The sequence below is a fragment of the Natator depressus genome, chromosome 25 (assembly GCF_965152275.1).
Source record: "Natator depressus isolate rNatDep1 chromosome 25, rNatDep2.hap1, whole genome shotgun sequence".
Classification (NCBI taxonomy): Eukaryota; Metazoa; Chordata; order Testudines; family Cheloniidae; genus Natator; species Natator depressus.
Genome location: NC_134258.1, coordinates 15785785 through 15802135, shown reverse-complemented (window position 1 = coordinate 15802135; position 16351 = coordinate 15785785). Strand labels below are relative to the sequence as shown.

The 16351-nt window shown below is 53.1% G+C and overlaps 1 protein-coding gene across 3 annotated transcripts in view; it reads left to right on the top strand.

Moving 5' to 3' along the window:
- The window catches only part of ARHGEF18 (Rho/Rac guanine nucleotide exchange factor 18), an 85343-nt gene that overhangs the window by 17178 nt on the left and 51814 nt on the right, over window positions 1-16351 (top strand). The window contains exons 4-10 of one of the 3 annotated variants that reach the window (XM_074939740.1): window positions 1170-1374; window positions 2227-2341; window positions 3640-3697; window positions 4144-4188; window positions 4579-4656; window positions 5179-5284; window positions 5994-6147. In XM_074939740.1, coding sequence (XP_074795841.1) covers window positions 1170-1374; window positions 2227-2341; window positions 3640-3697; window positions 4144-4188; window positions 4579-4656; window positions 5179-5284; window positions 5994-6147 — 761 coding nt within the window. Of the gene's footprint in view, window positions 1-1169; window positions 1375-2226; window positions 2342-3639; window positions 3698-4143; window positions 4189-4578; window positions 4657-5178; window positions 5285-5993; window positions 6148-15394; window positions 15466-15907; window positions 16050-16351 lie in introns of those variants that run through there. The other 2 variants (XM_074939742.1, XM_074939741.1) reach the window with 2 other exon arrangements.

Genomic DNA, 16351 nt, shown 5'->3' with positions numbered 1-16351 from the left:
ATTTACATTCACCCCGAGGAATTTCCTAGGAAACCCACTTCACTTTGTCCCAAAAGATCCTCCGTGTCTAGCCCGTTGTTTAGAACAGACCTTTGAGGCTCACAACACTTGACAGGGTTTACTTTGGCCACATTTCCCCCTAGAGAAGTTGCTTCCAATTCCCCAATAATCCATAAACATAGCATTCAATACAGTGGACTTCACAGATAACTTAAACTTAATTCAGTGCTGTGAAGGGTTGGGGCCTGTCTTATAGCACACTCCTCCTACTTACCAGGCCAGGTTTTGCTCTTGGAGAGCCAGCTTGCTGCCTGGGGTTATTCTGTCCGAGCTCCCTTCGAAGAACCCAGGGAAGCAGTTTCCAGCTGGGTTTGCTGTTTATTTTAACCCTTTGAACAAAACAAATCAAACCTCATGGATTCTTCCCTCAAAGTCTATGCAGGCGGAGTGGTCCCTTCCCCATATCTGGCCCTCACACCAATACCTTCAGCAACCCAAAATTCCTGGCTCTGACCTCAGAGCATCAATAATTCAGGACTTCCCACAGTCTCCATTCTGCCCATTTGGTTTCTGGAGCAATTCCTTTCTGCAGTGGCTCCAGCAGCAGTCTGTTAGGGGAACAGCCCCTGGCCCTCAGCTTTCTGGAGTCTCTCCCTCTCTTATAAAGATCAGCTAATTACATTTCTGCTCTCCTCTCAGGTGCAGCAGGCTGGGCTTGCAGGCAGCCAGCTGGAGGCCTTGGACTCCAAAGGAATCGTATCCCTTATACCTTCACAAATATATTTTTTCCAGGCTATGGCAGGAAATTTCCCTATCTATCACCCCCAGGCTGCTGTCCAAAGTAGTTCGTGCCTGTAATGGGCCTTTCTTGTCCTCAGCTGGCTGTCCTAGAATGGGAACGCAGGTGTGGCTTTACTTGGCCGGCCTCTGCTCACCTTCCTCAGACTAACAGCACAAATCACTGGCTTGGGCCCTCACTGAGGGCCAACGGCCTTTGTGGAACAGACGTATCTGGTGCAGAATTGGGCCTGGATTTCCTGTCTGTCCCTGGGGATGAGGCCTTTGACAGGTGGCTGTAGAGGAGGGCATGGACCCTTGTCCTCTGTTGGCCCCCTTGCTGCCTTCGCTACCTTCCTGTGGTCTGAGCTGGTTTCTGTTTCCTGAACTAGGCTAAGCTTGGATGCCTCAGAGATGGCCAGTGACCTGGAGCAAGAAGAGCTCGAAAGGAGCCTGCCCTGCCTGGCTCCCCGTGTGTCCCTGGAGCTGCCCGCGGCTGAGGTGGAGGCCTGGGGGGGCGGCGGCAGCGCTCTGATAAAAGTGGAGATAGAGCCCCTGCACCTGAACTTCGCCATCATGCCCGATCACGAGGACACAGTGAGTGGGCTTGAAAGCCGTGCCTGTGGCATGCTGTGGGGAGTGGGAGATGCTGGACTGCGGGACATGCAGGCTCAACCTGTGCCCCGTCTCTTCAGGCTCTGTTCCTGTCTGCACTACCCCCAGGGACCTTGGCACCTGTGAATCCTCAACTGTGTCCTCACTCCGCTCTGGGACAAACTGATGCAGCCCCTGGGCCCCGAGGGGTCACGGGCCCACGTTCCTGCATAATAATAACATGGGTCACTTGGTGGCTTCTGTGTAGTGAGGCTCACAGACTCCATCAGAGCCCCAGAGAAGAGGGACATCTCCCCCATCTTATAGACGGGGAACCTGATGCAGAGGTCACCAAGAGTCCAAGCCAGTTAGGAACAGAGCCCAGGTCTCCTGATTAGCAGCTCTACCCAATGCCTTTGTTTCTTTCGATTTGCTATATCTAAAAAGGACACCTGTACAAAAGTTCTAGGCACCCTAGCCGGTAGACAGCAGATATCACAGCAGCATATACTTCTTCCACGCCATCCTAAAGCCCAGACCCTCAGCCCTCCCTAGAAACCCTAGTAAATAGACGGCTTTTCCAGCATGTCCTGTGATCGTAACTCTGGTTAAATACCAAAGGGTGGGGTAGGATGTCAGCCTATTCCCAAGGTTTTTTTCCAGTGTAATTGGTTTTGAGGGGAGGCCCTGATTTATGCCGTGTGGTAACTATCTGGCTGTGACTTCCACCAAGACAGTGGGATGGGGTCATCAGCAGAACCCTGCTGGTGCTCGGGACTGGTGCTAACCGCGTGCCCCTGAAGCACCCTTGCTGCATGAAGGGCAGGAGGCATTGCAGATTCTTCTCTTTTCCAGGAATATGACAGCAATGGGAAGAGACTGAAGTCAAAGTATGTCCCTTCTGCCTGCAACAAGGTTTCCTCTCCTCTAATCTCTCACAGCCTGGCGGTGTCGCTCCCAGCTGCCAAAGGTGAGTAAATGAAATAGGTTAATTGTACAGACATAGTCTTAAGAACGTGCACTAGCAGGAGATCCTGTGGAGAATCCCGAAATCTGTGCAGCCCTGAGTATGGACTCGGGTAGCTAGCCCATGCCTCTGCCTGTTTCACTCCAGCTACGCTACTGTGTGTTGCACACTAGCTCAGTCAGAGCTAGTGTGGTTATGTCTTCCCAAGCCAGAAATTACAGCCCCAGGTGCAGTGCAGACGCAGCCTGAGTCTGATCTAAGGAATTTCCATAGCCCTTGTTACCATGGTATGCAAGTCCTGACCTCATAGCTGTCTCCAATGCCACAGAATGTGTCCATGGCTGGATGCGGTGTCGGATCCCTGGTTGCACACAACAACAAACAGTGCCCTGTGGACAGAAAGCAGCATCCCAACAACACAGTCTGTACATGAGCCTCAGTCCCGCCTGTCAGGGGCACTGTGCAGCTTCCCCTGGTAACCGAGCTTCCGGAATGGCTGGTGATGTGCAGCCAGCAAGTACTGAGCCTGCCTGGGATGGGATAAACCCAGGCAGGGCACAGCCTTTAGAGCAGAATCGCAGATTCTCATTCCTGGATTGGACAGGCTTTAGGAAAGCAGAGGCAGGCTAGAGAGAGAACTGACCATCACCTTGCTGGGTATCCTGTTGGGGTTTATGATCCCTTTGTGAAGTTCCCTGGGAAAAGCTGCTGACACACAAACCCTGCTCAGAAAGATCCCCTTCCCCTTTACTCTTGCTCATTCAGAAACCCCTTGCTTCAGAGCAGGGTGATGAGACAAAACTTATTGGAGAGCACAAGGAACCCATGAGAACACCAGGGTTTGACCATGGCCTGCCACCTCCAAAGCATCCCAGCTCATGGGAGCTCTGCTCTGTCCACACCCAGGGAGCCTGCTGCTGAAACCTCCATTAATGAGCCCGCCAGGCTGCCATCAAGCAATGTGCGTGTATCTCCGGCCCTCAGATGGGGAGGGAGCAGAGAGAGGATGTATCGGAGAAGTAGTGCAGGAGTGCAAGTAGCTTGGAACATATGTGATGAGCTGAGCTCTTGGCCTCTGATTTCAAGGGGAATGTGAAGGAGGCAGCAGAGAGAACAGAGCAAAGAAGGGACAGGTTGGGAAACCAAGGCAGATTCCATAGCGACCCTCCTTCCCCATTAAAGAGAGAGTGGGAGCCCAGCAGTCCCAGGGTTAATTGTTCCTAGCTTGAAATGTGACGCTCTGCCAAGGGGCAGCCCAGGGAGCTGGCATCCCCACTGACCATGTTTTCCCTGGGTTCCAGGTATTGAACCGCCTGCGCTGGAGATGATTGAAAAGGACCATGTGGCCCCAGACCATGTGTAGGTATCAGTGATCCTGGAGCAGGGGGTGGGTCAGCTCTAAGTTCTTCTGAGTTGCTGGGGATCCGGATTCAGCCTCTAGCTGTAAGAGAGCAATTAACAGCAGTGCCATGAGCCATGGGAGTGCCTGCTCTGGGATGCGCCCCGGACCCATGGGATGCTCTGGGAAATGCCCTGGGCTCACTGAGATTGTCAGCCAAACTCCCAGTGACTGCGTTGGGCTCGTGTTTCATGCTGTGTGAGGCACAAAGTGGCCCTGCAGGCAGGTCTCCGTAGCTGGCACGCTCCCTTCGTCAGCTGCTCCTTCCAGTCACCAGGGTATGAGGGAAGCATTTTGCTGGCTCTTGCTACCCCAGCCATGAATCTTGCCCTGGACTGAGCTGCATGGGGGTTTGAAGCAGCAGCCGGTAGGGAGACTTCCTAACCCCTTTCTTCCTCCCTGGCAGGCTGATCGTCCAGCAGGTGCTGCAGGAGCTGAAACAGTATCACGGGTGAGTGTGGGGCTGGGAGAAGGCACCTGTCACCTGGGGGCTGGCTAGTCTCATGGGCTGTCCTACCTCCCAGTGCCCCCTAGGGCAGCTTCCATGCAACAGCCCCCCAGAGTGCACAAGGCCCACCAGGATCCCCCCATGACCTTCCTGGGAGCTGACATCCACAGTGTACACGGCCCCCAACACCACCCTAGGAGCAGAGCCACCCGTGCAGGGCTTGCCAGGGACCCACACGGGAACTGCCCCACACCAATCCCCCCCACACACACACACAGGGTGTGCAAAGCCTGCTGGGGTCCCCCTGGACAGGCAAAACTCGCTCCCTTCAGAAGCTCTGGGGCAGTTTACTCTTCCTCCCAGTCTGATGACTTGTCCTGTTCCTCTGCCCAGGGCGGAGCAATGGGCCTGCACAGCGGAGGGAAGCAGCGAATCCCAGCAGAACCTCACCTGGTTTGAGTTCCTGTCTGAGTAAGTGACCCGTTGGCACGGGTGCCCCATGTCCCCATCCTGGCTCCCGTGTCCCAGCTCTCCATCCACCCAGGCATCCCAGCCAGCTGCCTCAGGCGGGATCAGGGCCCCATTGTGTTGAGTGCTGCACAGATGCAGCTCTGCCCCAAGGAGCTTACTGTCCAAATAGGCAGCAGGGTTACTCTCCTCCTCTTGTAGACAGGTGCTGCGTCACAGAGGGGAAGTGACTTTCCCAAGGACATGCAGGAAGTCAGTGGCTAAGCTGGGACTTGAACCCAGGTCCCTGGAGAGCTCAGCACCTTCACCACAAGGCTGCAGATGTGGGAGGCGACTCGCACAGAACCTGATGCTCATGAGATTTGGGAAACTCAATGTTGGGGGGGGCCCTTGGGGTGAGTTCCATTGGGTGTCTCTCCTGGGGGCATTGTGAGTGGGGTACATGCCTGTCCCAGGGCTTCCATGGCACTTCTCGCCCCCACTTGCCTTCCCTTTGGATGAGATTGGTTTCCTGGCTTGTTTCAGGGCTGAGGACAACGGGAAGAATGACAAGACTGAGAGAGGCACCAAGGTGAAGCACCGGCTGAGTTGCCTGCGGAACCGCGTCACCGGGTACCGGCAGAAGGATAAGGTGAGGGAGAAAAGTGGAACCCATGAGGGGCTCACAGCACTGTCACCAGAGAGGATGTAAGCTCCCCAGGATCTAGGGCAGGGTCTAGCAGGCTGCTTTGGGACAGACTTGGTCTTCTCAATGGTGAGCATGACAGCAGCCCAGCCCCTAATACCACCTGCTCGGAGCATTGCTCCCTGCGCCCCGCCCAGGGCCAGATTTCCTCAGGACTTGTCCTGGCTGCTCTAGCATGGGCTGCCCAATGTGCGGGGAGTTCCAATCAGGGAGGACATTTCCTCCAGGTGGCAGCACGGCCTCCCGTGTGGGGAAAGGGTGAGGAGAGGGCTGGCAGGGCTGGCTGCTGGACTGCCCTGGGGAAGCTGTCTTCTTTCCAGTGCATGGACCCTGCCCGGGGCACATCCCTCCCCAGGCAACAACCCCCGGGCACGGAGTCGGTGTGAGTTTATATTCTAGGGTGTGGTGCAGATGTTTTGCTGCACGCAGACCGCATCCTGCCCTCAGTCACATGTGCACCCACCCTAGTGGGGCTGCAGAGACTCTGGGGCTGGCTCACTCCTTGGGGAACACATGCGGGCCGGGCACTAACCACATAACTGCACTAGCACTAATGGGCCCAGCGTCTCTGCTGAGGGGTCAGCTCTATGTGTGTGTGTGCACCCATAGTGAACTCCTGCTACTCTGTGCCATGACACTGCTTTCCCCCTTCTAGGGTAAGAACAAAGACCAACAAAAAGAGAGAGAAAAGAGCCAAAGGTGGAAAAGGGTCAATGGGCACCAGCTGGCGCCAGGGACTTTCTCCAGCTGCACCAGCTGTTCACTGTGCACCAAACCTCTGATGAATAAAAATGGCCTGCAGTGCCTGAGTGAGTATGAGTGAGTGATAACATGGCCTGGCTGTACCTACCCCCCCTCCCTCCTGGCCTGGCTTGGCCTAGTTGTGCTTCCTGCCTGGCCTGGCTGTACCTGCTCCCCCATCTGCCGTGCCTGGCCTGGCCTGGCCTGGCTGTGCCCCTGATTCCTGCCTGGCCTGGCTGTAACTGCTCCCACTCCGTGCCTGGCTTGACTGTGCCCCCAATTCCTGCCTGGCCTGGCTGTACCTGCTCCCACTCCGTGCCTGGCTTGACTGTGCCCCCAATTCCTGCCTGGCCTGGCTGTACCCAGGAAGCCTGGCCTAGCCTCTTTGTTCCCAGACTCCCATGGCGCATGGCACCCTGTTCATTCTCATTGGTCTTAGCTGCCCAGGCATCTCCTGTCTCTTTCCCAAAGGAGGGTTCAGGGTCAATTCATTCCTTTAAATTTTATATTAACAAAAAGGGAAGGTCAGGAAATGCTCTGTCCTTTCTGAGTAGCCCTGAGAGCATTTTTGGGCCTGGCTGGGGCTAGCCCCACTGGGCTGCCTGGGCCCAGTCTTTCCTTCCCAGAGACACAGATCTTTCAGCTCAGCATGTGATGTGGGAACAGACACGGGGAGTCAAAAAACCATCCAGGGCTTAGTTAACCAAAACCAAAGTGAAATGCTGTCACCCCCAGAACCCCCCCCACACACTGGGGCTTGGCCCTCCACTGTGGGGTTGCATGGAGAGCGCTAACCCTGTGCAGAGGCAGGACAAGCTCAGTGCATCTAAAGAGAGGGAAAAACATCCCTAGGCTGAGGGGGGAGGGCTCTCCTCTGTGGAATGTGCTGGACGGACGTAAGACTTTATCCTACTGCATGGTCTCACCCCTGGGCCTTGTCCCCCTGCTTCCTGTGCTTGGTGCGCGGGTGAAGCTGCTCAAGGCACTGCAGAACATTGACCTTCCAGAGGGAAGCAGCAGGAGTTTGGAAATGGCAGGTTCTCTCTCTGCACCCCATGCCCCTTGGCAAAGCTCACGCCCAAGCGAGGGATCTTCAGAGGTGCTCAAGGTCAGTAACACCCTTCGAGGGGGAGGAAAGGACTGGCCACCCCATGCGCTCTCCATGAGAAGGATCTTTTCCTTAGCGGTGCCTCGGGCCGGCACTAAGGTGTAACCAGGGCTTTTACAGACACAGGCGGACCCGCTCGTATAGGGCCTCTAGCCGGGTTTGTAACACCGGCTCTGATAGTTTTGTATTGCGGTAGTGCCTAGAGGCCTGGCCCTGATTCACTGGGTGGTGCACCAACACGTAACAGTCAGGTGGCCCCTGCCTCAGAGAACTGACGGGCTAAAGGTAAGACAGAGGAATACAGGCAGAGACAAGGAGCCCAAGGAAAGAGTGAGATGCTGCTGGTCAGCCTGAGAAGCTGCAACTGGAGTTCCCCAGCTGCCTGGCTGTCGTGTGTGTCATAGGTGTCACAGCAGAGGAAATGTCAAGGAGGGGTTTGGAGGGGGACCAGGAGATGGCTTAGCAGATGTTTATAGGGAATTCCTCCCATGCATGAGGGGTGACATGGTTACAGTGAGGCCTTGGAGTACTGGATGTTGGCTTTCCAATGAGCTACATTAGCCGTGACTTAGTGTATAGTGCTCTGTGCTGCCAGGCAGGAGACCCTGCTTTGATACTCAGGTCAAGCCTCCTTCAGGAGCTCAGACCCGTGCCACTGCTGGCCAGGTTTCTTTGCACTGCCTTTGGGATCCTGGGTTCATTTCCCCAGGCTCACATGCCTTAGGGGTCAGACTCTGGTCTGCTGTGTAGGAGAGCCCAGTGCCTGAATCGTCTGGATGTGTACTGGTTCAGCGTGTTGCAGTCTAGAGCAAGTGCCTGGGGCTGGGTGTGAGCTGGAGCCGCACAAAGCTTGGATCTGAGCTGTGCTGTAGGACATCTGTGATCCTGTGTCTCCCGTGAACATGCAGGCACCAGACCCTGGCAGGAGGGAAAAGCTCCGAATCTCACCGGGACTGTGTGAGCGTCTCCTTTGGCTTTCCTGGGTGCCCAGGGACGTTGTGCTGTGCTGGTTAATATAGTGTGTTGGGCTGGGGCAGCCAGAGTTTGTTCTTACATGGTGTTCCCGTCAGGCTACCTTGACGGGAGCTATATGACAGCTGCTGTGATTAGATGCCCTTCTCCACCCAGACCACGAGTGAGCCCAGCACGCTGCAGCCTGTGGAGAGAGTGGCATTCAGATCGGGCTGGACAGCATGCTGGGGCTTGGAATCTCTGTAGGCTGCACCTGTGGGCCAGTGATGATGGCTGACACCATTGGCTCCATTTATTCCAATTACGGCTGGCCCTGGGGCTCCTGTGAGGTGGCCCTTGGATAGGCAGTGTTTTGGTCCCTCCCCGGCAGCAGCACAGCCAGAGTGACCTCCTGCTTCTTTAGCAGTGACACTGATGCCTGTCAGGTGGCAGTCCTGGAGCAATAGACCATTTCCACCCTCTCACCCGCCCCAAACATTGGCTGTTCCTATCCTTCTTGCTCAGTAATAGCAGTGAGGAGCCCGCACCTGTGATCCCAGACCTGTTGGCTGCTGGTCTTAGCACAGCAGGTGCTGCTGTTTATTTGCTGTGTTGACAGCATTTTAACAGCAGAGCCACCACATGGCAGAAGAGAAAACAAGTTTAATGACCTAGATGAGCAAGCGAGTTACAGGGGAGGCCAGAGAGAGAGGATGGAGGGCTGGGTAAGAGGCCCCAGGACTTTCCAGTTTCCCGTGAGCACAGATGGTCTGGTAGCTACTCTGAGTGGACTATGACCTGGATTGCCAGTGAGAATCCGAGCTCTGCCCCTTTAAGTAAGAAGCAATAGCAGGACCTGTGCTCCTAATTCAGAAAGGCAAAGAGGAGTCAAGTTGTTGCTGGTAACATAAATGCATGCTGTGAAAGAGGAAATCATCCTAAATAGCTCCACACAAAACACAATTGCCTCCCTCTCTCCATGAGATCCCACCAGCCATGCCTGGAATCAGGGGCACCCTAAGGTATAAAGTCCCTTAATGAGGGAGGGGAGGCAGGCAGCTGGGTGCCAGCTTAGAACCATGTGGGGTCCAGAGCATGACTAAAGAACATTTTCTGGAGCCCCTGTTTCAGGACAGTGGGTGATTCACTGTCTAAACCCTGGTGGAAAATCCACACCCCTGCGTGACGTGGTTATACCAACCAAACCCCCAGTGTAGACAGTGCTCTGTGAACAGAAGGGCTTCTCCTGTCAACATAGCTACTGCCTGTCAGGGTGGTGGAGTACCTACGCCGATGGGAGATGCTCTCCCATTGGCATAGTCGGTGTCTTCACTAAGCAGCACAGCTGCACTGGTGCAGTGCTGTAAGTATAGACAAGCCCTTAGAAGTGAGATGCCAGCAGGACTGACTAGGATTCAAACTAAGCGGGTCCTCTGCAGCAATTGCGACCCCATCACTGGAGTCTAGACGGAGACAGGCCCCATTCTCAAGCGTGGAAAAGCCGGTGTGTCTAAATTAATCCTTTCTCATAAACAAGCTCCCAATGTTTATGTAACAGGAGTTAGATGAATCCCAGGAAGCCACTGCCAGGAGCAGAGCTCTCCAACTCGGCTGTGCCATGGAAGGGAGCCAAGGGTTTGCCACTGAATGTGTTACAGCAGGATTGTCTATATTAGGTTTGACCATTGGGGGGTTTTCTGCACCTGATGAGTGACGGATTACATGCTGAAGGCTATGTGAGGCAGTGTGCAGCCCCCAGTCCTGTGGGCATACGAAAGAGGGTCTGTAGAGATCTACCTGCCAGGGACAGGCTGAAATCTATAATTGCAGCCAAAGTGCTTTGCAGATTTCAGGGAAGCTCTTCTCCCCTTTGAGATTCGAAGTACTAGTGTGTTATTAAATCCCCATGAATCATAAAGGCTGGGGGACTGGCTGGCTCAGGTAACAGCAATGGCATATAAAGCCTTTAACCTTGATATCACTATTGCCCATCTGTCCCAGTTTGACCCCTTGCTGGCTCTCAGTGGAGAGACTCAATGGGCCTTGGAGAATGAGCTCCTGTTTAGACCCCAGTGCTGGGCTGAGGAATATTGGTGCGGGAGGCTTGAATTTCTCCGACCCATGTTATACCTGTTCTGTGTACATCAATCTCCGGGGTTGTTGGGCCAGCATCTTTCACTAGTGGTGAATTAATTGCTGAAGAAGAAAACAGGCTCAGGCGTCTCTTCTTTGTCCCATGCTCGGATTCTAACATGTTAAAGTGACCCCTTCACCTTGCCAGTTGTAGTACATTGATGTCTGCATTTTTGCCCTGGGCTCCCCAGAGCAGCGCCAGTAAGCTAATGTAGGCATGCAGTGCTTGGACTGGAAAAGAGCTGAATTCTGTGAATTCCAACAAGAAACTTCTGCTACTAGCCCTGACAGAGGCCAGAGGAATCTGAAAGCTAGCAGTAAACTTGAAACTTGACATTTCTAGAAAGAGACACAGCTGCCTAAAAACTTCTATTTAGGGAAAAGAGAGAGAGGAGGTCTGGCTCCTGTGGCATGGTGACAGTGAAAAATGTGCTGGGAATCCCATTTGGAATGGGAAATTACTGACAAGAGTCCAAATGAAACAACCAGCAGAACCAGAGAGACCACGAAAGGCCACCACGGTGATACTGTGCTAACATTGCTGTAGGCCAAAACAAGGTGAGACTTCAAGCGATCTGTTGAATTTGTTGCCACATATCTGCATCCTAGTGGATGCTCATTGCAACCCCTGGAGTTTAGAGAAAGGGGACAGGATGGCTCTTTGCAGTCAGATGGCTCTGTTCAGTGCTTCTAGTGCGTCTCCTTTTTGCTTTTCATCTTCTTTTCCTTTCACTTCAGTGTTGCTTTTTTACTTGCCCCTCTGTGGAACAGTTCCAGGATCCTATTCCCTCAGTTGCCTGACACAGCTCCAGGATCTTATCTGCTCTGCCTGGGGAGTGGATAAGCAGGCCTGGTACTGATGGAGCTTCTCTTGATTACATGTCTGGGCTTTTCCCTGTCTCCTATTTGTTCAGTGCCAATAACAAGTGTTTTTTCGTGTAGATTATTAAACGGCATTGGAAGGATAATGCTGTTTTCTTTGTCACTATCCAACCCTCATTTGGGTTTGAAGAGACAGTATTTGAACTGGTTGCTGTGCACATTCAATACTGACGTTGTTCAGATGCTCACAGGCCATATACCCCCAGCATAAGATGTTCTTCTTGTGCCAGTTTTGAAAAATTATAGTGACACGCAGGGCTGGATTTAGGGGCAGGTGACAGTGGGGGTTGGGAGGAGGCACGCTGGGCTTGGGGGGCTGCTTTTGGTTGTTAGCGACAAAATGGAAAATAGAATGTTTGAAGTAAAATATTTCAGGTATTCCATATGTGGATTCATTTTTCACTACCCTCCTAGAATGTTCTGGACCTTTGCGTGCAAATTTATTGTCTTATATGACAGGGATAAATCATGCATGCAAATCATTCATCAAAGTCGTGAATTGGGCTACAAATACAATAAAAAATAAGGTATTCAAAAGTTTAACAAGTGAAGGAGGGCACTGAAGATGCTCCTTGCCTGGGGCGCCATTTGGTCTAGGGCCAGCCCTGCTGACACAGTCTGGGCTGCATTGCACTTGCGTATGCATCTCATCTCAGTGAAGCACAAACACAGTCTGTGTCTTAGGATGATTCTGTCACCAGATGGCAGCCTTCTGTTTACCCCCAAATGGCATCCTCATTATTATTTATCATTTGTATTCCCATGGAGCCTAGGAGCCCCAGTAAAGGGCTAGGCACTGTACAAAGACAGAGCAAAAAGACGGTTTCTGCTGCAAAGAGCTTATAATGGAAGTATAAGAGCCGACAAATGGAGACAGGAACATGGGAATACAAGGAAACAGAGACCGTATAAGCCAGCATGATAGGTAGTGGTCTCAGCACACCAGCGGTCTAAACATGCCCCAAGTGTGGAGGGCAGCCTGTGTGTTTGAAAATTTAATTAGTCAGAGATGGAGGCTGGCATCCTGGGCCGATCAGAGGTGGGATTCAACATTTGAATAGTGAATGAGAGAGGATAGGCAGGGGGTGTGAAGTCATGCAGGGCCTTGGAAGTCAAGATAAGCAGTTTGTTTGATGTGATAGAGAAAGAGAGCAGTGGAGGGATTCAGAGAGGGATCAGAGTAGCAGCCGTGTTAGTCTGTATTCGCAAAAAGAAAAGGAGTACTTGTGGCACCTTAGAGACTAACAAATTTATTTGAGCATCCGATGAAGTGAGCTGTAGCTCACGAAAGCTTATGCTCAAATAAATTGGTTAGTCTCTAAGGTGTCACAAGTACTCCTTTTCTTTTTAAAGAGAGGGATGTTATGGTCAAGGTAGGTCTAGGAAACTGATCTTTACAGCAGTGTTTTGAATGGATATGAGTAAAGCAGGATTGCATTTGTTAAGGTCAATGAAAAAGTTGCATCTCATCATTAGGCCAAAAGCAGTTATTTTCAGTCCTTGTCATGTCTGGGTCCCCTCCTGGAATCTGGTCTGTCATGACTGAACTGGGTATTATGAAAATAACTAGGAGAGTTCATCGTTTCAGTTTGACAAAGCTGATGGCAAAAGGAATTTAAGTGTCTCAGGTCTTTTAGGGCTGTGTTTAATCATTGACATTCAGAACTTTGCGTCCGATCAGTTCACAATCCAAGAAGGGAAGAAAATATTTTAATAATGATAAGATGAGCCTGTAGGTGAATTATGCTTTGTTCACTGTAGGATGGCGTATGAGCACAATGATTGAACAAAATACTGCAGTGTCTCATCCACTTGTGTATGCAGCTTTGGAACCTTTTCACAAGAAACAAGTGGACTTTATAGTTAAGGACAGTATTTTCATTCTCAGTTGTGCTTCTACACATCTTTGCTAATGCACCTCAGTACCCCCGAGGCACCCGACCCTCCTCATCATTGCAGTCAATCCTGCACAGCTTTGTTGACACAGCCAAATCCTGTCATGCAAGCGACACCCTAGTTTTGCAGTGCTGGGCTTCTCCTGAGCAGACCTGGACAGTTCCAGATTTTAGTGTGTTGATTCTGTGATAACTAGGCTGAAACCCCAAACTTATTTTTCTTTTAGTACATAAGCTTGTGATTTTTTTTCCTAAGGGTATTTTAGTAGCCAGGCATTGGAATCAAAGGATTAGCTTGCTTGTCAGAATCCTTATTAATAATACAAAAATAAAAATAGATCGTTTTTATTTCCAGCAGAGTGAACGTGTTTGTTCATGTAATATAGCATACAAGCTCTGCATCAAATGCTGAAACTAAACTTCCTTTACTGTATAATGTCTCTCTCCATGGCAATAGTTGCTTTGGAAATACTTATTAATATTAATGCCTTCCACTCTGCTGGCTGCATGGGGCACACTGTAAGTCGCAGCTGAATTTTGCTTGAGAAGACTTCGCTGTTGCTGCAGGATGCCCTTCCCCTGGCTGCACTTGTCTTAGCAAACAAAGATTTAAAATACCACTTTGGCACTGTCTTTATTGAATGGAAAATTGCATCATAATTTTAATATGATTAATACCACATTTAATGTAAAGCCCTAAATGATCTTTACACAAACATATGAACTACCTTGCTAAAGCTGTCAGTCGAGGTACTATTCACCATTAATTAAAAGCCTAGCTATTTTTTTTCTAGTCACAGACTTTTGCTGATGAAAAGCAGGGCTTCTGGAAAGCCCCATTGGTGAAGGTTCTGTTTATCGAAAAGCTCCTACTGGTCACGTAGCTCTTTGAGAGGAAGAAAGTTTGTCATCCATTCCTAGGATTAGGTTCAAATAAGTTATTGGCCCTGTTTATAAAATGCCAAATGTTCATAAAAAAAATGCTTTTGTTTCAAGTATTTGAAGAGGGAACTGACTTGCTGTCTGAGCGTGCAAAGAGACGGTGAGCAGTGGCCGGTGAAATGGGCAGGGAACCATAGACGGGGTAAATAGCGTCTCGTGAATTCCTCTCCTTTGTATGGGGGATTCTTTGAGAGTCTAGATGGGCCCTCATTACCTGCTGCTCTAAACCTGCACCCTCTTGGAGAAAGGGTGTTGATGGGGTTCAGAGAAGCCCCAGAGGGATCAGTTCTCCATGAGATTGAGGTTATTTTCCCTACAGATCCTGGCTTCCAACAGGCTTTGGAGGCCAACCTCCTCAGTTCCTGAAGGGACCACTCGAAAGAAATGCTGAGATGACCCTCACAGAATGACCAGGACCCCTCACCCTTCTGTCTTGCATCTCACTGATAAGTAGGTTTAATGAACACACAGCTAGGGTGGCCCTACACAGCACATGAAAGCCAGTGTGCTGGAAAACAACAGTGCAAAGCACCTTGCTGATTGGGAACCTTGGTCTGAGCACACAGCTTGCATGCTCCTCTCAGCGCTGGCCCTGAATCTTGCTACACAGTTGGGCCCATTGCTCTCGGCTCTACCTCTCCACAGGGTTTGTAAGCTGCTATAATGAGCCCCTTTATACAGGTCTAGCTCAGTTGGGGGTCCCAGCGCTCCAGCTCCAGCCCAAACCTGAATGTGTAGACACTGGTTTTACAGAGCCACTGCCTGAGCCTCAGTCAGCTGACATAGGCCGGCCACAGCTGTTGGGCCACAGAGTGTTGCACCGCAGTGTAGATGGGGGTCTTTCCTCGGAGGCTGACCTACTGAGTTGTTTAAATTTTATATTGTGGCAGCGCCTAGAGGCCTTTGCGATTGGGTCTGATGTGCTGGGACCCTGCCCAGCCACGGCCCCTGCCCCACGGCATTGGCGGGGGAGGGGGGACAGTGACTGACAGGCCCGGCTTTCTGCGAGCCTTGGGGTTCAGAGCTCAGGCCTGACTTTAAACTGCTCCCCTAGTCACACCCCCCACTCCGCCCAGTCACAGACCCCCTTCCTCCCCAGTCACCCCCCCTGCTCCCCCCCAGTCACAGACCCTCCCCAGTCACAGACCCCCCCTCCCAGTCACCCCCCCGCTCCTCCCCCCAGTCAGAGACCCCCTTCCTCCTCGTCACCCCCCCGCTCCTCCCCCCAGTCAGAGACCCCCTTCCTCCTCGACACCTCCCCCCTCCTCCCCCCAGTCGCAGACCCCCTTCCTCCCCAGTCACCCCCCCGCTGCTCCCCCCACTCACAGACCCCCCCCCCCGGTGTCTGTGTGGAAGAGAAAGAAGCACAGCCCTCTCTGGCGCATGCGCCGTGCCGCCCCTCTACCTGCCGCGCTCTGCTTCCGGGTCATTGGGGCATTTCCTGTTGCCAGGCGGCGGCTCCCCCCGGACCCTCGGTAGGTGACGGGGGGTGTCAGCGCCCCGGGCCTCGCGCTCCCCGGCCGCCGCCTCCGGGGCGAGCCCGGCCCGGCCCGGCAGGCTGCGCGGTGGGCGTGTCCCGGGGCCCGAGCCCCCGGGGAAGGGCCCAGCCTGGCCCTGCGGGCCGCGCTGCCCCGGGCCGGGCCGGGCCGGCGGCGGGCGGCGGGAGCGGGGCGGCCTGGCCCGAGGGCAGCGCCCCGGGGCTCGGGCTCCCGCTGGGCCGGCCGCGGGCGGGGTCAGATGGTGGGAAATTCCCGCCGGCGCTGCGGGGCAGCGGGAGCCCCGGGGGGTGCGGGGCCCCCGACAGCTTCTTGCCGCGACGCCCCTTGCGGGCGCTGGCGGTGGGCGGCCGGGGACGGGTCCCTTGGCGCTTCCCTGGGGCCCCGGCACCGGCCGCCGTCGGCAGCCAGGGCGCTGGGCTGGATCGGCCTTTGGGCGGACCCCGCCGGGCCCTCTTACGAGTCCTCCGCGCGTTTGGTTTCAAGCGGCGGGGCTAGCCTTCCCTGACACCAACGAAGAAACCGGAAAGTTGGACTCCCTCACCCCCTTATTGAGGCTTGAGGTGTGTGCTAGAGAATCGGGGAGCTTAGGGGTGGAAAAGCCCCAGCAGGGGGTCCTGCAGCTCCTGCTTGTGCAGGATTGTTCCCTATGCGGCAGGCACTTTCTCATGGTGGAGACACCCTTGTACTGCCGATCTGTGTCACTGAAAGGGTTTTCTGTTTTTTGTATTCTGGCTGTAGTGATTGTATGTACAGCACATTTCCCAGCCTTCAGTAGGTAGGAGGGTAAAAACTCCCAGCTTTTTCTGTGGGCTGCTGCACTGTCTCTATAACTTGTCTTGAGTAAAAAGAAAAGGAGGACTTG